This window comes from Aspergillus novofumigatus (genome assembly GCF_002847465.1).
Source record: "Aspergillus novofumigatus IBT 16806 chromosome Unknown P174scaffold_2, whole genome shotgun sequence".
In the NCBI taxonomy this organism is placed as follows: domain Eukaryota; kingdom Fungi; phylum Ascomycota; class Eurotiomycetes; order Eurotiales; family Aspergillaceae; genus Aspergillus; species Aspergillus novofumigatus.
Window position 1 is genome coordinate 2,791,561 of NW_020194275.1, and position 22,803 is coordinate 2,814,363.

The following is a 22,803-nucleotide window of genomic DNA, read 5'->3' on the forward strand; positions in this document are numbered from 1 at the left end:
GAGATGAGACTGGCATTTCATGGCAGCAAGATGTCAATCCTGTCCCCCATTCCGTGGCAGCCTTTATGAAGACAGCGGCGGTTGAGTGATTCCAACCTTGCTTTGTATACCAGGCCAAGTGTGGCATATGGACGAGAACGCTTTTGCGAGATATTTTGAAATGGAACGCTGTATGAGATTTCCCCAGCTGGACAATATGGTATAATAGCGATGAATGAGTGACAGTGTAAGAGAGAGATCCTTTGGCCGTGAGAAGTTGAAAGTTGTAGAATCGAGCTGTTGGCATACTGTAGACAGGGAGAATCACAGTGAATAGCTTACGCTATTACTTGGAATGAGTGAATGTAGCAGGTATTTAATGAGTATATTGCTGAGATTCACATGAAACAAGCAGAGAGACAGTGAATACTCTATACCAGAAGCAATGAGGAGGGATGCGGGAGTATAATTGAAATGATATATAGTCTATAGCATTAGGAAAGACAGAAGAGTCTGTAGGGGAAAGCCTGCTTAAATAATATTTAAGAACAAAGGACCTAACCTGAGAGTCTGGTTATGTAGCTATTTGTTTGCCATTGACTAGCATTATAGACAAGTTTGCCACTACATAAGGATTATGGGACAGTGCCATGTACAAGACAATGGTAAGGCTGCTCTATCAGACAGGTCAGACCTGAACCCTCAAACCGAGATAGGCAAGGTACATACCTCGATCATCAGATACTGAACACAGTAAGTTATTGATATGAGGCAGGTAGGAGGCAGCTTTATGTGGACATCAACATGTTTCGACGAGGCTGGAGCCTAGTCTATTCATCAACCACGGGATGACGCAGGCGGACGACAAAAGCAACAAGATTCTTTCCATGAAGCAGGTGCTTAAGCGAGATACAAACTCGGTCTTCAGGATGCAACCTTGCAATCAAAGAACAGCGGATCCATCAAGCACTCCCCTGAAAGAGGAACCATCGCCTTACGAAGTAATGCTGCAGTCGGCCCCTCCGGACTATCTGACAAAGTTCCGTTGGCTAACTGGCGAGTGACTCCACAATTTCAGCATCTCATTAAAGAGGAAGATAGCGGGGAACGGGGAGAATCTAGGGAGATTAGGTGTGATTAACTTAGGTGTTCAGTGTGGAGTCTCGGCCCCTTGCCGCTTGCTACTGAACTCAATCTCGCTGCGACCCAGAACCCATCCAACGTCGACTCGTATCTAGATTCGCTCTCTTATGTCTGAAAAGCAAAAATAGAGGAAAGACGGTGGGAAATGAACTGTGGCTCGGACGTCTATTTCACATCACGTGTCGGTGGTGTCGGGATAGATTAATCTTCCAGTCAACCCCTTATGCGCAGTGTTGTGATTTGGGAGTCCCTCTCCGGACAGATGATTCACTTCTCCACCAAAGTCAAGCAGTTTACAGGCTCGGGCTTGCGGGCTTTTACTGCTTGCACAATGGATTTTGATCCCCTTGCACAGCAACAATCAGATCGGATTTTCCAGGTGTAGATACAGAATTTGGTTTGACACTCGTCAGAAGAACTGGCAGGGAAGCTGGCTGCCCGGTATTGTCCTGGCACACCAGCAACCGCGTCCCGATTTTCGAATGGCGCCTTCACATATGTTATCGAGTCACATTCAAGGATGGACTACGCGTCTTGGTTCGATTTGCTGTCCCTTGGCCGGGTCATCGCTCGCCGTGAAAAGGTCGAGGATGAGGTCGCTATCATGGAATACGTCGCCAAGCATACAGAAATCCCTGTCCCGAAGGTCCTAGGGTCTGGTAATTGTGTAGTTGGCCCCTATATTGTGATGGATTTCATTGATGGGAATCCACTGAGCGAGTACCTCCGAGATCCGTCTCAGGGGATAGCAACATTGAGCCCGAGCATTTCTCTGTCTGTACTGAAGAGAGCTTATTTCGGCATGGCGGAAACCCTGCTCGAGCTTTCGAAACCTGAGTTTCCGTTCATTGGAGCCATCAGACGGGAGGAGCTCGGGAACTGGGTTGTGCAAAAACGGCCGCTCACATTCAATATGAATCGGCTCGCCCAGTTTTCTAACATTCCGTTCCATGTTTTTGAGCGACGACGTTTTAACAATGCGGCAGACTACTTTGAAGAGCTCGCCTGTCAACATCTCCACCATTTTGAATTTCAACGCAATGATGCGGCTACAGACGAGGCCGACTGCCGCAAGAAATATATCGCACGCTGTCTCTTCCGTAAGTTGTCGCGGGAGATATCTCAAGAACACTGCAAGGGCCCTTTCCGTCTCTACTGCGATGACCTTTGCCCCGATAACGTTCTGATTGGTCCAAACCTTGTCGTCGCTGGAGTTGTTGATTGGGAGTTTACCTATGCTGCCCTTGTTGAGTTCACGTATGCCGCTGCCTGGTGGCTCTTGTTAGAGCGCCCCGAGGATTGGGAGCCAGATCTGGACCAGTTCTTTTCGCGCTTTATGCCAAGGTTCCGCACTTTTTCTTGACGCACTTAAAGATTGTGAAACCAAGAAGATTAAGTGCGGTTCTTTGTCATAGTCCCAGCGGCTATCACTCTCCATGGAGAAGTCCTTTGAGACGGGACTGTTTTGGATCTGTCTTGCTTCACGGCACAGCTCTATGTTTGATGAAATTTATTGGAACTACATTGATCAAATCTTTTTTGGATCATCCACGACACTCGAAGATCGACTTCATCTGCTAAGCGCAGAAGAGCAGGAGCGTATAGGTATTGTCGTACGGGAGAAAATGAAGCAGGCAAGTGAGGGCAAGTTGGATACTCATTATACCATTGACGAACTAGTTGGACTATAAGAATTCCATCGTCACTCGGGTATATGAACTGCTTGGTACTAAGGGAGAATGCCTTTAGCATATGCTCAACTCTATAAGGCTTAATTGTTAGCAGACTAACATCAAAGGTGCTATGGTCTAGGGGTAGGACGCCACGTTGTGGCCGTGTCAGCCCCGGTTCGATTCCGGGTAGCGCCAATATTTTTTTCCTTTTCCATCGTCCACACTTTATATATTTCATTCAGTTTCTTTTTGATAAACAGTATTCCCAGACCTCAGTCGAATCCCCAGCACAGGGTGTCGCACAGCCCGACGTAAGCGCACCTCCATTGTCAATCGAGTTCCCACAGAAGCACTGCGTGCCAAACTCCCTGCCCGCATACAGACACCCACCCGCCTCCCAGGCCGCCTGGCACTTTTGCACTGTGTGGCCCGCAACATTATACGAGACGGCCAGCGTGCGCGCCTTGGTCGAGTCGGAGTAGCAGCCCAGACTCTGCCAGATCGGCACAACAACGTACAAACTAAGCGCATTGGAGCCACCGCAAATCTACGATCCATCCGCTGGACAGGCAATGTCACGCTGCGACGCAGGGACAGAGGCAGCGTTGTTCATGATCACGGTCCCGCAGAAGCATTGCGTGCCGAACTCCATGCCTGCGTAGGTGAAGCTGGCCTGGGCGCAGGCGGCCTCGCAGGTTTGAACCGTGTTGCCCGAGACGACGATGGTGGTGTTGAGGGTGCGGTGGTTGGTGTCGTCCGAGTAGCAGCCCAGGCTGCGCCAGCGGAGTGTCGTGTCGATACCGCAGACGCAGTAGACGGGTTGGCTGCCACAGTAGTTTACAACTTATGACTCTCTCTCTCTTCTGTTGTTCTCTCTCTCTTGTATATATCAACCATCCTTAAGAGAAATCATCGGAATACGAACAGTTCCATCATTTTCCACCTAAGTGTAGCAGTACCTGTGCTTGATAGCTAGTATGTAATTTAAGACTTGAGAGGACTCTTTAAGAGCAGACAGCTTACATCATCCTTATGGAAAGACTTGCTTCGGAAAATCCAGAGTCTTGATCCTACCACTCCCATGCAAGGGTGGTGCAATGTTACAGTCCAAATCCCAACAAGGCGGAAAAATCGAAATCGCAAAGCAGAGAGGAGTCAAGGAATGTAAGCCCCATAGCTATATCAATGCAAATGATAGCGCCTGTGGGTTTTCCGCAATCAACAATGAGAGTATATTAGATAGATCGCTGGCATTAGATATAAGCTGATGCTCAGGGAGACTGTTGGTGATACTGAGGAAGAGAGTGGAGAAGAAGAGGATATTCCATTTTTTTGACTCCTAGGGAAAGAAGTGGATCGTTAAATCCTTGGATGGAAATAATAAGTGTTTAGCTGTTTCACTAGGAACAGGCATTATATGAGACTTAAATGGCTTTAACCCGGATCTACTGACCCAGCCCCCATAAAGGTGCTTGTTTAGAGGCCATCACGGGGAGCCCTCCTGAGCAGTAATCAATATTCAACAAGGTATGGACGCCTTATAAGAGCATACCAAAGCCAACACAAACATATCAGGTTGAGAAGCCAAATGCCGCACTCAGATTCCTAAGAATTCTAGGCGCAAGTATTCTCCATCTCTCAACTGCGGCGCAGGAGCCTAACGAAGACTAGGCAAGGCTAACAAGACTAGCTATCTCTGGGTTTATACTAGCTTGTTTAGTTTCCTACCTTGGACCAATCAAACTTCAGTGTGATTCTCTGATGCACTCTTGATGTAGGTGAATTTGGCTTCATGCGTTGAACTAATGGACAAGGATCTCAGCGTCAAGAATAAGCCCCCAAGGAGGAGGTGGATTCACCCCCGTTTTCCTCCCCAGTCTCTCTGAGTGAAAATTTTGTCTCTTTTGGATCTGTCCTGCGCACTGCAACGTGCTCAAATAGGGAGCATCCTGGTATGCATAACAATACAGCCCACTATGGTTGCTGGATTGGACGTTGACGCAGATGTGTTTGTGGATTTATGGCGGAGAGTAAAAGGCCTATTTGGATCTTCACCACAGGAGGAATGTACGCTGCAGGGAGAGTGTGATAATGTTGACAGCGTCACAGAACGTTGGAGACTGCTCACTCAATACCAAGCAGATATACCACACTGCTCGGTCAGTGTTATAGCCATCTCATTTGTATTTAAATACTGAACAGTTTTCCTCTCCAGCTAAGTTGCATCTACGACCTGGTGCTGGAGTATGATTGTTCTCACACCGACTTTGCCTGCATCTGTACCAGGCTTGAGGTGATCAGTCAGGATGTGAAATTCAGATCCTGCTATGACCGGTGTCCTATCAATCCTGATCAGCGATGTAAGTTATACCAACAAAATCAAGCTTGGACATGGTTTGTCTTAACGATATGAGCTAGGGACGCCGGGACGGTTGCTTGATTTCTGCGACTTAGTAGGGGTTCAGCCAGCCCTTCCGGACTACATGAGCCAATACACTGAATTACATAGGAGGCAACCGGTCGAAGGAAGGGCTTTCTCCTGGGAGTCGGGGGCGACTGGGCGGGTGAGCGCCCTTACAGTGTCTGGTACTGGAACTGCGATCTACGCCTCGACTTCAGATGCAGAGGTTTTCTCCACGATGACAATTACACCTTCCTGGGTCGGCGCCACACAAACAGTTCTAATAACCAAAACAGCGACAGGCTTCTCCCCAAGTCAGACCTCCAGTGTTGAACGGGTGGATCCGAACCTCCAATCAACCGGTCTCTCAACGGGAGCAAAAGCTGGGATTGGGGTAGCGATACCCTTGGCAGTGATTTGCATAGCTTCTATCCTGCTATGGTACATACGGCGCAAAAAGAGGAATGGGGGAGACGGCGAGGGACACGATGGAACCCAACTGCCGACAACTGTATCGCCAACTTCGCCCGTCGTCAATAATTTACCTTTCGAGAAAGACGGAAACGCTATTAGTGAATTAGATGGCCAGCAGAAATCGGAGGCTGACGCGAAGACCAAGACACCCATTTTCGAGCTGGATGCGAACCTGACCAGTCCTGAAAAGGACTCAGGAGAGCAAAAACAAGTGGTTATTCACTGACGGCTGTCGAACCCTTCCTACGGCCTTGGACTATCAGGAAGAGATGAGCGGATCAGCGAATATGTCTGCGTTCGATATCCCAGTAGATTCCCACGAAGGAATTCTGTCTCAGGCCTACGAATGAAGAAATGTCACTTGTGAATCTAGGAGAAGAATTAGCTCGTGTAGCAAGAAGAAAAGAAAGACTTCAGCATTTCGAGTCGCTTCAGAAAAAAAAGCAGGAAGCCTTGAGGCAATCCTGAACTAGCTACTGCTCAAATCTCAGAGAGACGGCTGAAATATTACCTCTGCTTGGTCACTATTTACTAACTCTTCATGCAATCAATTAGAAGCATTTGCAACCTTCAAGCCCAAGAGGACCTAATGTAATAACCAGATGAGGCAGTGCATGCTAACATCACGTAATGGCTTTCAGAAACCAAGCACTAAGATTAGCTTCTCTTGCGCGACCCGGCTGTTCTTATGCCTCCGGCCCCTGCTCGTCCTTTAACAGCGCAGCTAACAGACCAGACTACGCCATCGGTGCAGACATGCTCCTTCGCGACGGTAAACTACATCCTCCTCGGCCTCTTCGACTCGGACATTGGTTACCTCTACCTCCCATCTCGGGGCATCGATTGCGCCGTTGGCTATCCTGATCTGTTCGGTGAGTTTTCTCTCGTTCTTTCTGGGATTGAATTGATAATACCGTTGGGATCATGGAGAAAACCATTAATTTGATATGAAATTGAGTGCAATTGAGGGTATCATGGAATCTTAGCGCTGTACACAGGATGGCTCAAACAGCGTATTACTGAGTGGCCAACCGATTCGATCCAGAAGTACAGCAAACGTATTGGTAATGGCAGCCAGAGGAGCAATGACCTATGAAAGCTCAGCGATAACAGGTTGCCTATCCCCGAAAATACACTCGACCGGCCACCGAATCCAGCGCCGATACTCCTCTGGCAAAGAAGCGTGGATCCCCGCCAGAACATGCTCATGCCACCCCGTCATCAGCCACGAGGACTGCATGTGCTTGAGAAGAATAGTCCAGTACGCCAGGACAGCCAGCGCAAGCGGGTCCTTCGCCTCTAGCCAGCCAACAAACCCTTCCGGAAGCCGGTATAACCACCCAATAACCAGGTGCATCAGATTCACCCCATGCTTCCCGGCCGCTCTCATCCGATACACCTCGTCAAAAACCCCTTGCAGACTATCCAGAGCAGAATCGTACATCTCTTTGAATGCTGGGTCATCCGTCTCCGCACGGATCAAAGCCTGTACATCCCTAATCCGCCCCTTATGCCTTTCCAGCTCCTCCGCCAGCTCCTCGCTAACCTGAGCCTCCCCCTCCAGCGCCTCAGGCTCCAACACCCCCGAAAAGATCTCCGCACGCCTCGACTCCAGAATCGATTTCACCCCGCGCATGAGAACAAGCCACTCCGCCTGCCCTGTCTCACTGAACACGAGGAACTCGCCTGTGCGCGGACCATGCCCGAAGTACACGAGGCAGATCAGCACGGCTGAGATGTAGATGTACTGGCAGTTGTCCTCGTTCAGGCTGGCCAGCACGGTGGTCACGGATCGGACGCCGAAGGTGAAATGGGCGTCTGCTTGGCTCAGGTACTGGGCGCGCAGGGCCGGGTGCTGGTGCGCCAGGTGGAGGGCGGAGAACGCGAGGATGAGATGCAGGATGGAGGGGAAGGCAAAGCCCCATTGTGGGACGTGGATGTCCCAGAGGTGTTTGGGGTCGTGGCCTTCGGTTGCTGTGCTGGCGGCGGAGGTGACAAAGTGATGGAAGAGGTGCAGGTCTGCTAGGGAGATGCTCTCCAGAGGGGGAGGGGAGCCGGTCCTGGACTGGACGACTGTACGCTGGTGTCTGTGGTCATCGGTGAGTCTATCTGGACTTCGTATTTGGACTGTCTGAAGCGATATTGTCGACGCGAAGGCCGCGATGGTGCAGCCGATTCAGTGGCATAATCACAGATGACTGCATGCTGGCGACAATTGGTGCAGGTGGGCTTTTTCTCATCGCACTGCTTGCATGTCAGTTTTTTGGCCATGGTTGTAGATGTTGAGTTGACTTCAAAGAGTGGCACTGGCAGCTTGAAAAGAAGTCATCGCTCACCTTGACTCGTCGCTTTTTACAGGTCTTGCACCCTAGTCTGGATTTCTGATGGGTTCTACGCGCGCGTATCCGACGGCCTTGCTCAGTTTCCATCCTGAGGTGGCGGCGATAGAGAAGGATGAAATGGAAGAATACTTCGTATTCGTTTGCCTTTTGGCCCCTTTAGGCAGCAGAAAATTTAGCCGAGATATGACGAATCCGAGTCTTCCTCTTAGACAGAACAGCGGTAGATCAAAAACTAGATCTTGGCACACCACTTGCAAATATGTCAGTTAGATTCCAGTGGGTTAATGGTGCTGGTCAATGAGGACAAAAAGGGGCAAAAAGGACAAAATTGAAAAAGGTAAACAATGAAAAAGAAATGATGCGTTAGCTGGGAGTCGAACCCAGATCTATTGCTTGGAAGGCAATAATGCTAACCGCTACACCACTAACGCTGCGGATGAAGATTTACCACAATTAGCAATACATATTTAAGGAGAGAAACCAGACGATTGCCACTGCCATTATTTGCAACTACTAATACAAATGATATAGATATACTCAGTTAGCCAGGCCATAATCCCTTTCGCAGCCGTTAGAGAATTGAAGGCCAGCTTTCTGCATGAGGAATGAACAGCATCAGCAAAGCCGTGGAGACCGCAATCGACCAGAAGCTGCGTAAGAGATTGCCAATGCAATCTCCCAACCAGTGACAGCGAAAGCGCTTACAATGACAAGGCTACAAGCAATGCTTGCTAAATTTAGGTGATCTACGGAGTATAACTGTTTGGGTCCCATGTTGAAAGTTTCAGCACAAGCTCAAAGACCCACTCGTACTCGTTCAAAAATTTCCCAAAAGGGTAATTTGATCTACCCCTACAGACAAGCAATCCAGTATATGAGACGGTCATGGTCGTCGTAGCTCTTTTCTCCTGATCAATTTCAAAATTCTCACGATCAAGCCAGCATGGACTTTACATTTCATAACGGGACCAATGGCTCCTCGCCCTGGGTCGAATTCTACCCCTACACCCCCTCCGCCACAGCAGGATACGCCTTTATGTCCATTTTCGGCATTGCGACAGTCGTGCACATTGTCCTCATGTTCCCATACCGCGCAGCCTACTTCATCCCCCTTATCCTAGGAGGAATCTGTCCGTCCCCGTTCCCCATCTCGCAATGCCATCACTAACTAATACTACCCCCAGGCGAAACCTTCGGTTACTATGGCCGAGCCTGGTCCCACAAAGAAGGCAGAACCGCAATCGGCCCCTGGGCGCTCCAGGAAATTCTCATCCTCTGCGCACCGCCCTTCATCGCCGCAAGCATCTACATGGTCCTCGGCCGGATCATTCGCGCCTTCAACGCAGAGCACCACTCCAGCATCCGCACAAAGTGGCTGACATTCATCTTCGTCCTCAACGATGTCATCTGCTTCATGACGCAGCTTGCCGGCGCAGGGGTGCAGATTACCGGTGATCCGCACGTCATGGCGATTGGCAAGAAGGCCGTCCTGGCGGGCTTGATCTTCGCGCTGGTGGTGTTCGGGGTGTTTGTTTGGGTGGCGGGGGTGTTCCATCGGAGGTTGGCTGCGGAGCCGACGGCTGTGGTGAGGGAGTGTCCGCGGCTGGGGTGGAAGAAGTATATGTGGGCGATTTATGTCTCGTGTGGGATGTTGATGGTGAGGAATTTGGTGAGGACGGTTCAGTTTGGGTCGCCGAAGGGGTCGCCTTTGAGTGCGGAGGAGGTGTATATATATGTTTTTGATGCGGCGTTGATGGTTGGTTCGATTTTGGTGTTGGTCGTTTGGCATCCCGGGAGGTTGGTGCGGAGGGCTCAGAAGGCGACTAAGGCGAGTCAGATGTGTGTGCAGATGGAGGATGCGCCTGATATCCCATTGACGGGATATAGAGTGGTTTAGTCGATGTCCTGTTTCAGATACTGTATATACCAGCAGAAACTGCTTCAATATGACCTTGTCTTAGATGAATGAACTCGAAATCATGAATTCAACGCTATGGATATCTCTATATACACTCTAGGCTAAACATGCAAACCATCTACTTTCCAAAAACCTTATAGCGGTCCTCAATGGGCAGGAAGGTCTTCTCGCCGGCGTCGCTGGCAGGAGTACCAAAGACGAGCTGGGCATCCAGCTTCCACGAGGCAGGGATGTTCCAGGTCTTCTGCACCTGCTCGTCGATCAGAGGGCTGTAGTGCTGGAGATTGGCACCGAAGCCTTCGGAGCAGAGGGCAGTCCAGACTATTCCGTGTTAGTTACATGCGACCTCTCCAAAATGGGAAGAAAAACCTACCGAGGTACTGCGACATGGCATTAGACTCAAGGGCAAAAGGATCGAACTTGTCAGCGTAGATGGCAAACTGCTCCTTGATAGCAGCGAGAGAGTCGTAGTCGACGAAGAAGAGTACCTAGACCATCAGTTACGGACCATAATCAAAGGCAGAAATTAACCTACAGTTCCATAGCCCGCGCGGAAGGCGTTCAGCTTAGGCTTGGTGTGGTTCTCAAACATCTCCTTGGGGACCTTGCCGGCAGCCACGAGGCCCTCCATGATGTTGATGGCAATGTCCCAGAGCTTCTGGTGCTCCTCCTTGAGCAGGAGGACCGCACGGGAAGTCTGAGTGTTGAAGGAGCTAGGGACATGGAGGACTGCATCCTGGACGATGCGCTCAATGGCCTCGTCCGAGATGGGGCTCTCGGCCTTGAGGCCGTAGTACGTGCGCCGGGCCTTGACCAGCTCCAGCAGAGTGGTGGTGGCGGGGTTCTTGAATTCGGGTTGAGTCGAGCCCATTTTGTTTGTATGCGATTAGGTTTGGTGTAGGTGTTGATAGTGAACAAATAGTGATTGATTTCTTCTTTATCTGTATGGAGCAGAGGAGAGGGTATTTATATTCCCCACCACACACAGCGCCATCATTTTTCTACAGACTTCTACCTGTGGAGACTCCAGGCTCGCACCTAAGAAGAATGGACTAAAAATTGTCATCTGAAAATTGTCCTCTGTATTTCCGTCATCAGTGGCCAATGAGAATTCACATACATAGTTCCGACTATGGGCGTTTTGATTTTTAAGCGGATATACGGAGAACCAAATTAGTGACCTTACCAACTAGGCTCCCCATGCTCCACTGCGGAACGTGCCAGACAGTGCTGACCAAGTGCTTATAAATGAATGCATACCTAGAAGTAGATTGTGAAGTGTATTATCAAGCCATATTACTTTAGTGATCCGTGTCCCTTGATATAAGCCAAAATAAGCACTAATAGTCTGATAATGATCTATAAGCGTAAGCACGAACTGCACAACACTAAACTTAGCTACTGACTAATTCAATTGTATAGAAAATAACTCATTTGATTTTCATGACAGCAAACTACGGCAAGGGCGCACCTAAGCACAAGGAGATGGCTTTCAATCAGACTACACAAGAGAATGAGGCTTCGACCCTGTCAACCATCTCAAACTGAAAGGGCGTCTAGGGGCCCACCTAGCGTACCGAGTAGAGGAGATAGTAATGTAATATTGTGTTTCACGGCTTAGTCGATAATACTGTGTTCGTTCCCCTTGCAGGGTCCCATTCGTATAGGACAAATGACAGAGACGGCGTGAACCGCTTAGAGAATGGCTAGCGCTATCCACTTAAATGGGGCCATCGCATTCCCCTCCAAGGGAAGGAAAGTAAGTATAAAAGAAAAATGATAGAAAAAAAGAATCAGATTGGCGCTGCCCGGAATCGAACCGGGGCTGGCACGGCCACAACGTGACGTCCTACCACTAGACCACAGCACCGGACTTTTGATTTTGCGCCTCTTTTATGCTACACAAGCAATTTCAATCTATACTTGGTCAAGCACGCGCAAATTTGGCCAGTTTATTCTGGCATTTTGGTCTGATGGGAAACTGGTGCTTCATTGACAGTGTAATCCTAGGATGCTGGATTCAATTGTAGCAATTGCTTCTTGATGCTGCGTTGTAATGGTCCGCCGAATTACATTACCCGGCAATCAATATATATATATTCCGGTAAGAGACCCAACTTTTCAACAGGGTAAAGGCGACAATGAGGCAACAAGGCGCGTAAGACGATAGTACTGCCTGCATGAGATGCCATAGATGCAACAATTGATTTGGTCAAGCCTTCAATAAGTGGGTGGTCAACTTCTTATACGCCCTGACACCCTCCAGAAGCTCGTCAATTTCGATCTGCTCGTTCTCTCCATGGGCCACGAGGATTGAACCAGGGCCGTATAGGTACTTTTTATGATCTCCCCTGAATCGAGGAACATCTGTTCCATATGACACAGGTGCTGTTTCGAACCCTGTAATCCGTCAGCAGGACCCAGGGAAGGGTTATGGTTGACAACCTTCGACATCATGATCAAGCAACGTCTCTGGATACTCAAACTTGAATTCCAGTCTGACATGTGGATGTTTTGCAACAACCTCGGACACGATTTTCTTACACTCGGCCATATCAGTCGCCACACGGACGGCGCATAGTGCCGTGCTGGAAGCCGGGACGATATTATAGCTCACTCCTCCTTCAATCTTGCCGATATTGAACGTCGACGGACCCAGTAACGACGACTCAGGGAATTTAGTACATAGAAACTCATTCAGGACTTCGACCAGAGCGGCATTGGCGTTGACACCGTGATGGGGATATCCCGAATGACTGAAAGCATTAGCCTCAGTAGATAGAAATCGAAGCAGACCTACCAAGCCTTCCCCTCCCCAATCAACGCAAACACCAAATGCCCCTTATGCCCAACAACCAATTTCCCCTCGGTCGGCTCCGCAAACACCACGCCCTCAAACTTCAAATCATGATCATTCGCCGCAATCATCCCAGGACCACCCTTCTCCTCGCCGACGACAAACAACAAACCAACGTCACCTTCCTTGACCGCCCCCTCCGCACGCAGCTCCTCAAGCGCACAGATCTGCGCAGCCATGGGTCCCTTATCGTCGCAGGCGCCGCGGCCGTAGATGGTCGACCCTTCAACGCGCAGCGGGATATGCGGCGGGACGGTGTCCATGTGCGCGGTGAGACAGGCTCGCACCCTGCGCGTGGAGCCTAGGTATGCGTAGACATTTTCGCGGGTCGAGCCTGGGGCGATGGGGATGCGTTCGACGGTGTAGCCGAGGGTGGAGAGGTGGTTGTCGAGCCGGTGGGCGATGTCTTGTTCGTGGTCGCTGGCGCTGGGGATATCGATAAGGGATTCGAGGAGGGTTACCACTGGAGCTTCTGCCATTTTGTATCTATCTTTGAAATAGGTCTTTAAATGAGTGTAGTGTTGTGTCTGCTATGGCGGAAGGAGAGGTTGGTGCGGGGAGGACGTTGCGTGCGGGGAGATTTCGTCATTGCAAATGAGACATGCTCAGGATTAACACAATAATGATACATGATACGATGAAGGCATGCAGGAAAGAATCAGGACACCGTCGGACATTACGTTGTCGGTGGTAAGTAACAAAAGAAGGAAAAGATGGACACTCGTGGCTGAAACGCGCATTATGCTTGGTGGACTGCTTACTGCTGTAGCCTGTTGATTTACCCCGCCACTATTGCTGATCTCGCTGTATTTATTATCTGGCTTCAAGTCATTTTCTTCTCTGCGAAGAAACCAGATCAATTGTACATACTCATCATGGCGTCTCTTTCTCTTGAATCTCGAGCTAAACCCAATTCCCCTGAGCATCGTATCTTCAACATCCTTAATGACTATCTTCAGCCCTCTAGCACAACCCCTCCCCGCGAGGCCGCGCAAACTATCCACGCCTTGACACCAAAGGCGGGTTCAACACCAGAAGAGAACTCTGATCTGGAGGACTTTCTCTGGTACACATGGGGAACTATTATCAAAGTCGCCAAACAGATTCCTCACGATCATCCCTCGCAAGACCGACTGGTCGACTTGATCCGCGCTCTGACCGAGTTACCACCAACAACGGTGTCAATCTGGGGTGTAAGTGTCTTTCTCCTCTGAAGCAAATTATACTGACAACCCAGTCCGAAAATTACCTATGGAAAGACCTGCCCATGCTCGGGCCAAGCCTGAGAGAATCCTGGGATCGTACGTACCCGTCTCTGATGATGGTGCTACCAGCTAACAGACCAAGCGCCCACGTATACAAAATCCAACGACCAAGAAATAGTTGAATGGATTAACCTACAAGCCTTCACCGCGCGGCTGATGAGCAAATGCGACCCATCCCTTTCTCTCCTTGGCGTCTGGAGTCTACGGTCGGGATTGGAAGAGGAGCTATCGGACAAGGAAGTCCACGGGGAGGCTGCCGCAGCAGCGATGTGGATGGTGTATGGTGGTGAGAACTTGTTCAGTCAGCTGGCAGACGCGGTGGAAGACGAGGAGAAGGAGCGCTTGATGAGGCCTGGGACGCTGTACAGCGGACAGGGACAGTTGAGCCCGGAGCGGTGGCAGTTCTGGAAGCAGCGGTTTGGGGAGATGAGTGAACAGGTCCAAGTCAATGATGAGACAAAGAGCGTGATTCGGCTGGCCAGGGAGAAGATGGAGAGCGTTGAGCAGTAGTCTTTAAGAGTGGTCGGCGTTCATGTCAGCACTGGCTCTACACTTTGAGATAAGCTGAAATATTGTCATTACCAATCCAGCACAAGGCTGTACTCGTGTCTCAGCCCAATGGCATCCAAGCGTCATGCGTAGAGACAATATTCCCCCAGATGCTTTAGAACGATCTATATATTGCTTACACAATGTGACAGGGGATGCTGATGCAACAGCGGAAATTCCCCGCTGTGGGCATCATCGCGGAATTGCGGATTATAAATCTCCACTTTATTAGGTTATCTCACATCAACTTTTGCATATGTATACAGCAAATTTTTATCAATCATAGATATAATAGATGAGATGGGGCTTCCATTTCCACTCAACCATCAATGGAGCATTGCTTCGACCCCATAGCCAAAAATGAGTGAAACAGAGGTGGAGGAAGGCCTCGACCTCCAGCAAACGCGGTCGGGCTGGTCCATCGCCGAAAGCCTCTCCCCACTACGGGAAACGGTCTTCATCTTCGTGATATGCATGGCCCAATTCATGACCCAGGCCGGGCTGGGTAGCCAACTGGCCCCGCTGACCATCATCGGGGAGTCCTTCCACATCACCGACAACGGCATCCTCAGCTGGTTCATCGCAGGCTACTCCCTGACGGTGGGCACCTTCATCCTCTTCTTCGGCCGCTGCGGCGACTGCTTCGGCTACCACACCATGTTCGTCATCGGCTTCGTCTGGTTCGGCGTCTGGTCCATGGTCGCCGGCGTCAGCGTCTACAGCAACCACGTGCTGTTCATCTTCGCGCGCACCGCGCAGGGTCTCGGGCCCGCGATGCTCCTCCCGAACGGGCTGGCCATTCTGGGCGCCACGTACCGCCCCAGCCCGAAGAAGGACATGATCTTTGCCATCTTTGCCGCGACGGCCCCCAACGGCGCCATTATCGGGGCTATCTTCGCGGCGCTCTTCAGCCAGCTCGCCTGGTGGCCGTGGACGTTCTGGGCGAATGCGATTGTGTGTCTGGTGCTGGCGGCGCTGGGGTGGGCCGTTCTCCCGCGCATCCACCACGAGCGCGAGAAGCACGGCATGACTCTAGTCGAGTGGATGCAGGAGCTGGACGTCGTGGGGGCGTGTCTGGGTGTCGGGGCCTGATTCTTGTCAACGTGGCGTGGAACCAGGCGCCCATCGTCGGCTGGCCGACGGCGTATGTGTACGTGCTGCTTATAATCGGGATGGTTCTGCTATGGCTTTTCTTCGGGTGGGAGCTGCGCGTCGCGACTAAGCCGCTCATCCCGTTCCATGCGTTGACGCTGGACGTCTCCTTCGTGCTGGGCTGCGTCGCCTGCGGCTGGGCCAGCTTCGGCATCTGGACGTACTACCTCTGGTTGTTCCTGGAACATGTCCGCGGTAAGACGCCGTTGATGGCCGCGGCGCAGTTCGTGCCGCCCGGGGTCTCGGGGCTGTTGGCCTCGTTCACGACGGGGTATTTGTTGAGTCGGATCCGGCCGGGGTGGATCATGCTGTTTGCCATGGTGGCGTTCACGCTGGGGAATGTCTTTGTTGCGATTGCGCCGGTGCATCAGACGTACTGGGCGCTGACCTTTGTTTCGTTGGTGGTCATGCCCTGGGGCATGGACATGTCGTTTCCTGCGAGCACGGTGCTGCTGTCGAACGCGGTCGAGCGCCGGCACCAGGGCATTGCGGCCTCCTTGGTCACCACGGTGGTGAACTACAGTATCTCGCTGGGACTGGGGTTTGCGGGGACGGTCGAGGTACATGTCAACCATGGCGGAAAGACGTTCCATGATAGATTGCTGGGGTATCGCGGGGCGTTGTACATGGGGATCGGACTGGGAGGGCTGGGAGTGGCCGTAAGTGTGATTTACCTGGTCAAGAGTGTCTTGAAAAAGGAGCCACAGGGAGAAGAAAGTAAATAGCTCATAGACATAGATGGAGCCATTAATCCTAGTGTAATTCACTCCTACGCGCACATTTATCAAAAAAATATACATCGTCCGAGTTAGCCAGCAGATATCCTTTCCAGCCATGGTAAAACCTATCTATGGACTACCTGATTTGATCCAAGGAATATGTCCCTTGCTGTATGTATGTTTGCAAGGAAAGGTACGAAGGAAAAAAGGAAAAGAAAAAGAAATGAATGACAAGAGTGGGATTCGAACCCACGCCATCATACGATGATGAGGAAACTCTGGGAGTTTGGTATTAAGGTGGACCTTAACCTCACGCCTTAGACCAACTCGGCCATCTTGCCTTGATTATTTGAAGGTTCGCTTATTAAGATATATAGCTCCCGCTGGCCTCTAGAGGTTAACCAGTAGAGACAGTAAGAGCATCAGGACCGTTATAGTCGACCTGGATTTTGATGTGACTCTGCAGACACTCATGATTTTGATCTGCCGCCATACCTCTCCTCCCGGTGTCTGGTCTTTGACTGTATACTCAGGTCTCACCGCGAGCATCAAGTCAGTCAAGGTGCCTCACTCTGCCACATGCGCGGAATATACTTCCTTGTTCAACAATATGAAAGGCATCCGATGAGCATGCCCACTGACAATGTACAAGGGAAATATGCCGTGCAAGGCGCGCGCATGCACTGTCCGATAGCTCGTCAATTCCCCGGGTGTTCGACTAGGCTACCCCGCACATCCATCAGCCTTGCGGCAGTTATCTCCATGATGCCTGTTCATCTGACTTTGAGTGAACCAGTTTAAGGATATTCATGTCGATCATCTATATTCCGGGGTCTTTGTTCCAGTCATACGATATCGGAGCCTTCGATCCGAGTCTGAAGTCTGTCTTCTGCATTGTCCGGATGAGATGCAGCCTCGGTACTTGGATAATGCGTACCAGATTCTGGGCATAACTATTCTGTCAAGTTATGAATACAACGATTCTATTAAGCATAAGGACGACGATCTATCTACCCCGCAATCATCCTCGGTCCACCATGCCGTGGCAGTACTCATCGACATATGAAGATGCCATCATACAGAACCTTAGTTCAACCGAGAGGGTGCAGATCCTGAGAGCTCAGAAGGTGACCTGATAATTTTGGACCGTATCCGAATGAGACATGGCTGAGATAAGAGTTAATTAAATTGAAATCAACACATTTGCATGTGCTGATACAGCATGTATAAATCAACTAGCCCTTCATGAGCAGAGTAGTTCAGTCTGAGCATCACAACCGTCATCCATCATCATGGATAAACTACAGCTCACACTTCAAGCGATCCAGCATCAAACCATCCATATCCTCAAAGAATACGCCCAACACCCCTGGCTCTACACCGCAGCATGCCTCACAGCCTACCTGGTCCTCACCCTATCCCTCCGCTTCCAACGCCTCCGCAGCATCAAAGCGACATACCGCAAGTACTCAACCCGGGAATCGCTCGCCAGCATGACCAACCACGACGCCTGGGCTATCCAGAAACGCATCCTCCAGCTCGAGTTCCCATTCACAGCGTTGAAAGCCCTCCAGTTTGCTCTCTTCCGCGTACACCCTCCCCTCCCCCCCACCAGCCGTACAGATCTAATACTAATCGAAGTAGACATACGGCATCCCCACCATCTCCACCCTCCTCCTACAGACCTCGCAATTCTCCAACCCATCCACCAGCTTCAAACGCTACGCCGACACCGGCGTCCTAATCGGCGAGTTCATGGGCTTCGAACCCACCTCCGAAAGGGCAATCACCGCCCTCGCGCGCACTAAGCTCCTGCATACAGGCTACCGCGCCAGCGGAAAGATCCTAGAGTCAGACATGCTGTACACGCTTAGCCTGTTTGCGCTGGAACCGGTGCGGTTCGTGGAACGGTACGAGTGGCGGGGGTTGAGCGAGCTGGAGAAGTGCGCGGTGGGCACGTACTGGAAGAGTGTGGGGGATGCGTTGGGGATAAGCTACTCGGTGTTACCTGGTGAGCAGTCGGGGGAGGGGTTCCGGGATGGATTGCAGTGGTTGGAGGAGATGGGGAGGTGGAGTGAGCGGTATGAGGGGCAGATGATGAAGGCTGCGGAGGCGAACCGGGCGGTGGCGGATAAGACGATGGATGTGTTGGTTTATGGAATGCCCGGGTGGGTGAGGGGGTTGGGGTGAGTGTTGCGACTTGTGTAATGGATGAGAGGTTGAGGGTGGCTATGATGTTAGTCTTTTCTCCTTGTATGGTTGAGGATGATGCTGATGCTGATGCTGATGCTGGTAGGTATGATGCGCCGCCGCGGGTGGTTAAGGTTATGTTCGATGCTGCAGTGGTGATCCGTTGGTTCTGTCTGCGGTATCTTGCGCTCCCGCGGCCGTACTTTATGCGCCGTGATGTGTTTACGGAGAAGCCGAATGAATACGGTCGACACCATGTGCAGGTGTGGGATGGGATGCCGTACTATGTGCGGCCGACTCTGTGGAACCGATGGGGTCTGTCGGCGTGGGTGCAGCGGCTGGCGGGATTGCCATTGCCTGGTGACGAGGGAGACAAGTACTATCCCCGGGGATACCACACGCCGGATGTTGGGCCCAAGTATTTCGAGGGCAAGGGACGGAAGAGCCTGGAGGAGATCAAGGAGAAGTTGAGGGTGCAGAGGACAGGCGAGTCGCCCTTTCATTAAGCCATAGCATTAGTAGTAGTATAAATAGTTCGTATCAATGCAACATGTCTCAGAGATATATCATCAGAAATCCCGTTCCCAGCACGATAGACAGAGACATCACAGTCTTCCATCCAAATCTGCGGCTTGCACCTGCAGCATTGGGATCACCTCCAGGCCCTCCAATGACTCCATTGATGGAAATGCCAACACCCTCGGTACCGCCACTGCCACCGTTGCTGCCAACATTATCGTTACTGCTGCCATCATCCCCCGACGTAACGATAGTCGGTATGCTGGCCGCCGTCGCATTCGTCGGTGTCACCGGATTCGTCGCACTAGCAGGCGTATAGAAGCTCATCGTAGCTGACACCCGCCTAAACGAGGACGAAGCGTCGGACCGGTCCGTACCTTTCACCGAAACAATCGTCGACGTCGTCGTGACAGTCGACGTGCGAATCGAAGCCGTGACAGGGGCATAGTACGTGTAAAACGTCACCCAGTACGTCCTGCTCTCATCAGTCATCTCCCATATTTTGAGCACGAGGGAGTCATTACCAGGTCACCGTCCACGAATACCATCTGTAATCCACATCGGTATAGGTCGTCGTGTGGCGCGCCGTGGTATACTGATTCTCCGTGTAACGATTCACCGCCTCCTCCTGCGAGCAATCCCCGTTGGGACAGCAGCCTACCTTCCCGTTGACGGTCATGCATCGCTCTCCGGACGGGCAGTACCCATATACGCCGCAGCACTCCGCGCCGCGGGCATGCACCCCGTTCCGCAGCAGTGCTCGCCAAAGTTGCAGAAGTAGCTTCCGCAGCAGACGTCGCTGAGGGACCAGACGCAGAGCCCGTTCTGGCAGCAGATGTTGGTTGAGCAGGTTGATGGGCAGGTCCAGCGTTTGGCTAGGGGGTCGGATACGATGTCTGTTGTGGGTTCGGAAACGAGGGTGTTGTTGGGAATGCGGAGCGGGTGGACGGGATTAAGGGCGAGTGCCCCAGAAACGAACAGGAATATGGACGATGGCTTCATTTTGGCAGCAAGGGTTTGGCCTTGCAGGGCAGGATGAGAAATTTTGTGGAGAAAAGGCTGAGAAAGGAGCTAGGGGCCATCATTCAATGTTTATAGGCGGTTGAGCCTCACCGATCTAATTACACCCATGCAGATTGTTGATGGACATTCAGCCTTTTTGCATATCAACACTCGGCTGATTGGCTCTACGGATCAGCTCGGACGGACGGTAAGCAGCTATACGAGACCCTACAGGGCCCAAGTGGCACGAGGATCATGTTGGACCAATGGTGATCCGCTGTAGATCGTATTTAAGGTGCACTAGAACGGTGGAGATGACAGATCGGCAGCGTGCAAGGCTGTCGGGTAGATAGATGTCGGAATAGTATCAAAGCAATTCACTAAGATAGGCTTTGTAGTCTATCTGTATGGACTAGACAGTTTAGATACTCTGTTTAAGTTAGACTTCGTCTGCGGTTGAATTGCTTCAAGGCATGCTATCTAGGACCTAACCCTATATTGACCTAGCTATGAACAAGCACTCAGTACTATGCACCAAGCACCAAGCACCAAGCACCAAGCACCAAGCACCAATAATATATACCACAACTCTAACCTACTTATAGCAATATGAATGATCTAACTGGCTAGAACCAATGAGTGTTGCATCATGGCAGTGGCTTTTGATTTCCGCATTCGGCGGCAGATCCACAGTCGTGGTATGACGACACCAGTCAGGCCACAGTATAACTCAAATCATACAACACACAATTGCTAACTAAGTGCTAACAGGTTAAATCCCACGCCGTGCTTATTATTCCTAACTTGATACAAAATGTCCCGTCCGCCGTCACGAGCGGCATCTCTGTTCTCCTCCCGCCCATCAACCCCAGTCCCTAGTAGTACGGTCTCTCGCGACCCCGATTCCCTCGATGTCTGGATCCTAGGGAGTGGAATTGCCTCTTTAACAGCGGCCGTACACCTCATCAGAGAGGCCAAGGTGCCCCCGTCGAGAATCCACATCCTCGAAGCACTGAGCGAGCCAGGCGCGGGATCAGTGGGTAAAGGCGATGCCGAGTCGGGCTACCACTTTCGCGCGGAATGTACGCCTCAGTTCTGCGGCAGTCAAATGGAGGAATTACTCGCACTGGTACCGTCGGAGAGGCCCGGGAAAAGCGTCTGGGATGATATCCGGGAGTACTTTGAAGAACATGTACCGAAGCAGGCGTCGCGGACGAGGTACCTGGCTCGGCGGAAGAACGGTCTGGAGCGGATTGGACGACGGAGACTCCATCTGGGGGTCAAGGATAGGATGGATCTGTTCCGGCTGTCGTCCAAGGCGGAGGACGCGCTGGGCCGGTCCCGCATTCGAAACCATTTCTCCGAGGGGTTCTTCAGGACGGAGTACTGGCTGGTGCTGTCGACGCTGTAGGTTTTCGTTGGATCCCAAAAGGACTCAGGATGCTAACCAGGATTAGGTTCGGTTTCCGGCCGTGCCACAGCGCTGCCGAGTTCCGCCGCTTCATTCAGCATTTTCCTCATGATATCCAGACGCATCACCCTCGTCCGCTGGACCGTGTCCGCTTCAACTTGCATGACTCCGTCGTCGCCCCGATTGCTCGCTTCCTACAGGCACAGGGAGTTGACTTTCGCTTCAACACCATCACGACTGATATCATCGTCGAGCCAGCACAAGACCCTACTCGCGTGACAGCCCTGCGTACAGTATACAAAAGCGAGCGCGAGGTAACCATCGATCTTGGCCCGCACGATATCATAATTGTTTCTTCGGGATCCGTCTTGTCCGGTGCTTCCTGCGGGTCAAACACAGAGCCACCCTCGCTAGAGATGATGGAGATCGAGAAAGACCTCGACGAGAACTGGCTCCTGTGGCTGGAACTCGCGACCAAGCATCCCAAGTTCGGCAACGCATACAACTTTTGTACGCGACTGCGGGAGTCCCGGGTGGCACAATTTACCGTCACGGTCAAGAATCCGTCTGTCTTCGAGAAGATACTCGGGATCATCGGCGACGATCCTGAGACGGGCTCGTTGGTCACGCTGCGAGATAGCAGCTGGCTGCTTACGCTGAGTCTGCCCCGGCAACCGCTGTTCCCGGATCAACCGGACGGTGTTCGAGTATTCTGGGGGTACGCTCTCGATCCAGAGAACGAAGGGGATTTTGTCAAGAAACAGATGCTATCCTGCTCAGGTGAGGAGATAATGACAGAGGTTCTGCATCAGCTTGATCTCCCAGTCGACGAAATACTGCCTCAGACAATTACTGTTCCATGTGTGATGCCGCGATTGACGTCCATCTTACTGCCAAGGAGTAACGGGGATCGGCCGCAGGTGGTTCCCCCAGGAATGATCAACATGGCCCTCATCGGACAGTTTGTAGATATCCCCGAGGAGATGGTCACCATGGACTATATGATTCGAGGAGCGCAGATGGCGGTTCACCAGCTGATGGGGCTGGAGAGGGAGATGAAGAAGTCGAAGAAGGGATCTACGGTGAGTCTGCTGGGGTTTCCGAAGGACTAGTAGATCTGCCAGAATGTATAGTTTAATGCTTAGATCCGAGATATGCCGTATATAGCATTTGACAAGTGAATCTCCTGAGGCCTAAATATTATTCCTT

At 51.3% G+C, this 22,803-nt stretch overlaps 12 protein-coding genes and 4 non-coding genes across 16 annotated transcripts; 8 read left to right on the plus strand and 8 right to left on the minus strand.

Annotated features, from left to right (window-relative positions):
• Window positions 1-1,251: 1,251 nt before the first annotated feature.
• P174DRAFT_510328 (phosphotransferase family protein) lies at window positions 1,252-2,813 on the plus strand (the record flags this gene model as incomplete). Its single annotated transcript, XM_024831660.1, has 3 exons — window positions 1,252-1,501; window positions 1,553-2,466; window positions 2,615-2,813. The coding sequence occupies exons 1-3, from the start codon at window positions 1,346-1,348 to the stop codon at window positions 2,811-2,813; spliced, it is 1,269 nt and encodes a 422-aa protein (XP_024685853.1). The 5' UTR covers window positions 1,252-1,345.
• Window positions 2,814-2,919: 106 nt separating this feature from the next.
• On the plus strand, window positions 2,920-2,990 carry P174DRAFT_t34. The gene has a single exon. It is a non-coding gene; the product is annotated as a tRNA-His (tRNA).
• A 302-nt stretch (window positions 2,991-3,292) lies between these two features.
• Window positions 3,293-3,731, minus strand: P174DRAFT_448912 (WSC domain-containing protein; the record flags this gene model as incomplete). The annotated part of the gene is made up of 2 exons (XM_024828796.1): window positions 3,293-3,619; window positions 3,721-3,731. The coding sequence occupies 2 exons, from the start codon at window positions 3,729-3,731 to the stop codon at window positions 3,343-3,345; spliced, it is 288 nt and encodes a 95-aa protein (XP_024685854.1). The 3' UTR covers window positions 3,293-3,342.
• A 944-nt stretch (window positions 3,732-4,675) lies between these two features.
• Window positions 4,676-6,091, plus strand: P174DRAFT_448913 (uncharacterized protein). The gene is made up of 3 exons (XM_024828797.1): window positions 4,676-4,954; window positions 5,011-5,155; window positions 5,214-6,091. Exons 1-3 carry the CDS (start codon window positions 4,772-4,774, stop codon window positions 5,894-5,896), a joined length of 1,011 nt encoding a protein of 336 aa, XP_024685855.1. The 5' UTR covers window positions 4,676-4,771; the 3' UTR covers window positions 5,897-6,091.
• Window positions 6,092-6,760: 669 nt separating this feature from the next.
• On the minus strand, window positions 6,761-8,119 carry P174DRAFT_510329 (Zn(II)2Cys6 transcription factor; the record flags this gene model as incomplete). Its single annotated transcript, XM_024831661.1, has 3 exons — window positions 8,007-8,119; window positions 7,737-7,914; window positions 6,761-7,692 (listed from the first exon to the last, which is right to left on the minus strand). The coding sequence occupies exons 1-3, from the start codon at window positions 8,097-8,099 to the stop codon at window positions 6,761-6,763; spliced, it is 1,203 nt and encodes a 400-aa protein (XP_024685856.1). The 5' UTR covers window positions 8,100-8,119.
• A 252-nt stretch (window positions 8,120-8,371) lies between these two features.
• Window positions 8,372-8,443, minus strand: P174DRAFT_t55. The gene has a single exon. It is a non-coding gene; the product is annotated as a tRNA-Gly (tRNA).
• A 512-nt stretch (window positions 8,444-8,955) lies between these two features.
• P174DRAFT_385095 (RTA1 domain-containing protein) lies at window positions 8,956-9,909 on the plus strand (the record flags this gene model as incomplete). The annotated part of the gene is made up of 2 exons (XM_024823238.1): window positions 8,956-9,142; window positions 9,197-9,909. 2 exons carry the CDS (start codon window positions 8,956-8,958, stop codon window positions 9,907-9,909), a joined length of 900 nt encoding a protein of 299 aa, XP_024685857.1.
• Window positions 9,910-10,048: 139 nt separating this feature from the next.
• On the minus strand, window positions 10,049-10,801 carry P174DRAFT_385097 (putative nitroreductase family protein; the record flags this gene model as incomplete). Its single annotated transcript, XM_024823239.1, has 3 exons — window positions 10,049-10,251; window positions 10,304-10,418; window positions 10,466-10,801. 3 exons carry the CDS (start codon window positions 10,799-10,801, stop codon window positions 10,049-10,051), a joined length of 654 nt encoding a protein of 217 aa, XP_024685858.1.
• Window positions 10,802-11,729: 928 nt separating this feature from the next.
• On the minus strand, window positions 11,730-11,800 carry P174DRAFT_t54. Its single transcript has one exon. It is a non-coding gene; the product is annotated as a tRNA-His (tRNA).
• A 174-nt stretch (window positions 11,801-11,974) lies between these two features.
• P174DRAFT_439063 (M20 family metallopeptidase) lies at window positions 11,975-13,474 on the minus strand. The gene is made up of 3 exons (XM_024826698.1): window positions 12,731-13,474; window positions 12,376-12,686; window positions 11,975-12,330 (listed from the first exon to the last, which is right to left on the minus strand). Exons 1-3 carry the CDS (start codon window positions 13,264-13,266, stop codon window positions 12,143-12,145), a joined length of 1,035 nt encoding a protein of 344 aa, XP_024685859.1. The 5' UTR covers window positions 13,267-13,474; the 3' UTR covers window positions 11,975-12,142.
• Window positions 13,475-13,582: 108 nt separating this feature from the next.
• P174DRAFT_439064 (DUF3632 domain-containing protein) lies at window positions 13,583-14,683 on the plus strand. The gene is made up of 3 exons (XM_024826699.1): window positions 13,583-13,980; window positions 14,025-14,088; window positions 14,135-14,683. The coding sequence occupies exons 1-3, from the start codon at window positions 13,663-13,665 to the stop codon at window positions 14,560-14,562; spliced, it is 810 nt and encodes a 269-aa protein (XP_024685860.1). The 5' UTR covers window positions 13,583-13,662; the 3' UTR covers window positions 14,563-14,683.
• A 183-nt stretch (window positions 14,684-14,866) lies between these two features.
• P174DRAFT_439066 (MFS transporter) lies at window positions 14,867-16,492 on the plus strand. Its single transcript, XM_024826700.1, has 2 exons — window positions 14,867-15,681; window positions 15,720-16,492. Exons 1-2 carry the CDS (start codon window positions 15,076-15,078, stop codon window positions 16,476-16,478), a joined length of 1,365 nt encoding a protein of 454 aa, XP_024685861.1. The 5' UTR covers window positions 14,867-15,075; the 3' UTR covers window positions 16,479-16,492.
• Window positions 16,493-16,700: 208 nt separating this feature from the next.
• Window positions 16,701-16,813, minus strand: P174DRAFT_t53. Its single transcript has one exon. It is a non-coding gene; the product is annotated as a tRNA-Leu (tRNA).
• A 951-nt stretch (window positions 16,814-17,764) lies between these two features.
• Window positions 17,765-19,168, plus strand: P174DRAFT_418240 (uncharacterized protein; the record flags this gene model as incomplete). Its single annotated transcript, XM_024824671.1, has 3 exons — window positions 17,765-18,061; window positions 18,117-18,658; window positions 18,769-19,168. The coding sequence occupies 3 exons, from the start codon at window positions 17,765-17,767 to the stop codon at window positions 19,166-19,168; spliced, it is 1,239 nt and encodes a 412-aa protein (XP_024685862.1).
• Window positions 19,156-20,223, minus strand: P174DRAFT_439068 (putative GPI anchored protein). The gene is made up of 3 exons (XM_024826701.1): window positions 19,904-20,223; window positions 19,706-19,868; window positions 19,156-19,656 (listed from the first exon to the last, which is right to left on the minus strand). Exons 1-3 carry the CDS (start codon window positions 20,181-20,183, stop codon window positions 19,218-19,220), a joined length of 882 nt encoding a protein of 293 aa, XP_024685863.1. The 5' UTR covers window positions 20,184-20,223; the 3' UTR covers window positions 19,156-19,217.
• Window positions 20,224-20,993: 770 nt separating this feature from the next.
• P174DRAFT_448922 (oleate hydratase) lies at window positions 20,994-22,753 on the plus strand. The gene is made up of 2 exons (XM_024828798.1): window positions 20,994-21,590; window positions 21,641-22,753. Exons 1-2 carry the CDS (start codon window positions 20,998-21,000, stop codon window positions 22,704-22,706), a joined length of 1,659 nt encoding a protein of 552 aa, XP_024685864.1. The 5' UTR covers window positions 20,994-20,997; the 3' UTR covers window positions 22,707-22,753.
• The last annotated feature ends 50 nt before the right edge of the window (window positions 22,754-22,803 follow it).

Bases quoted from the DNA above. Each gene is read 5' to 3' on its own strand.
- P174DRAFT_448922 (XM_024828798.1), top strand. From the start codon at position 20,998: ATGTCCCGTCCGCCGTCACGAGCGGCATCTCTGTTCTCCTCCCGCCCA. The intron at 21,591-21,640 runs GTAGGTTTTCGT...AACCAGGATTAG, and splicing joins TGGCTGGTGCTGTCGACGCT to GTTCGGTTTCCGGCCGTGCC.
- P174DRAFT_439064 (XM_024826699.1), top strand. From the start codon at position 13,663: ATGGCGTCTCTTTCTCTTGAATCTCGAGCTAAACCCAATTCCCCTGAG. The intron at 13,981-14,024 runs GTAAGTGTCTTT...CTGACAACCCAG, and splicing joins CAACGGTGTCAATCTGGGGT to TCCGAAAATTACCTATGGAA. The intron at 14,089-14,134 runs GTACGTACCCGT...TAACAGACCAAG, and splicing joins CCTGAGAGAATCCTGGGATC to CGCCCACGTATACAAAATCC.
- P174DRAFT_439066 (XM_024826700.1), top strand. From the start codon at position 15,076: ATGGCCCAATTCATGACCCAGGCCGGGCTGGGTAGCCAACTGGCCCCG. The intron at 15,682-15,719 runs GTCGGGGCCTGA...GCGTGGAACCAG, and splicing joins TCGTGGGGGCGTGTCTGGGT to GCGCCCATCGTCGGCTGGCC.
- P174DRAFT_439063 (XM_024826698.1), bottom strand. From the start codon at position 13,266: ATGGCAGAAGCTCCAGTGGTAACCCTCCTCGAATCCCTTATCGATATC. The intron at 12,687-12,730 runs GTAGGTCTGCTT...TAATGCTTTCAG, and splicing joins ATTGGGGAGGGGAAGGCTTG to TCATTCGGGATATCCCCATC. The intron at 12,331-12,375 runs GTTGTCAACCAT...GACGGATTACAG, and splicing joins GCTTGATCATGATGTCGAAG to GGTTCGAAACAGCACCTGTG.
- P174DRAFT_448913 (XM_024828797.1), top strand. From the start codon at position 4,772: ATGGTTGCTGGATTGGACGTTGACGCAGATGTGTTTGTGGATTTATGG. The intron at 4,955-5,010 runs GTCAGTGTTATA...TTTCCTCTCCAG, and splicing joins CAGATATACCACACTGCTCG to CTAAGTTGCATCTACGACCT. The intron at 5,156-5,213 runs GTAAGTTATACC...GATATGAGCTAG, and splicing joins TATCAATCCTGATCAGCGAT to GGACGCCGGGACGGTTGCTT.
- P174DRAFT_439068 (XM_024826701.1), bottom strand. From the start codon at position 20,183: ATGAAGCCATCGTCCATATTCCTGTTCGTTTCTGGGGCACTCGCCCTT. The intron at 19,869-19,903 runs GTGCTGCGGCGT...GCCCGTCCGGAG, and splicing joins GTGCATGCCCGCGGCGCGGA to AGCGATGCATGACCGTCAAC. The intron at 19,657-19,705 runs GTAATGACTCCC...TGATGAGAGCAG, and splicing joins TATTCGTGGACGGTGACCTG to GACGTACTGGGTGACGTTTT.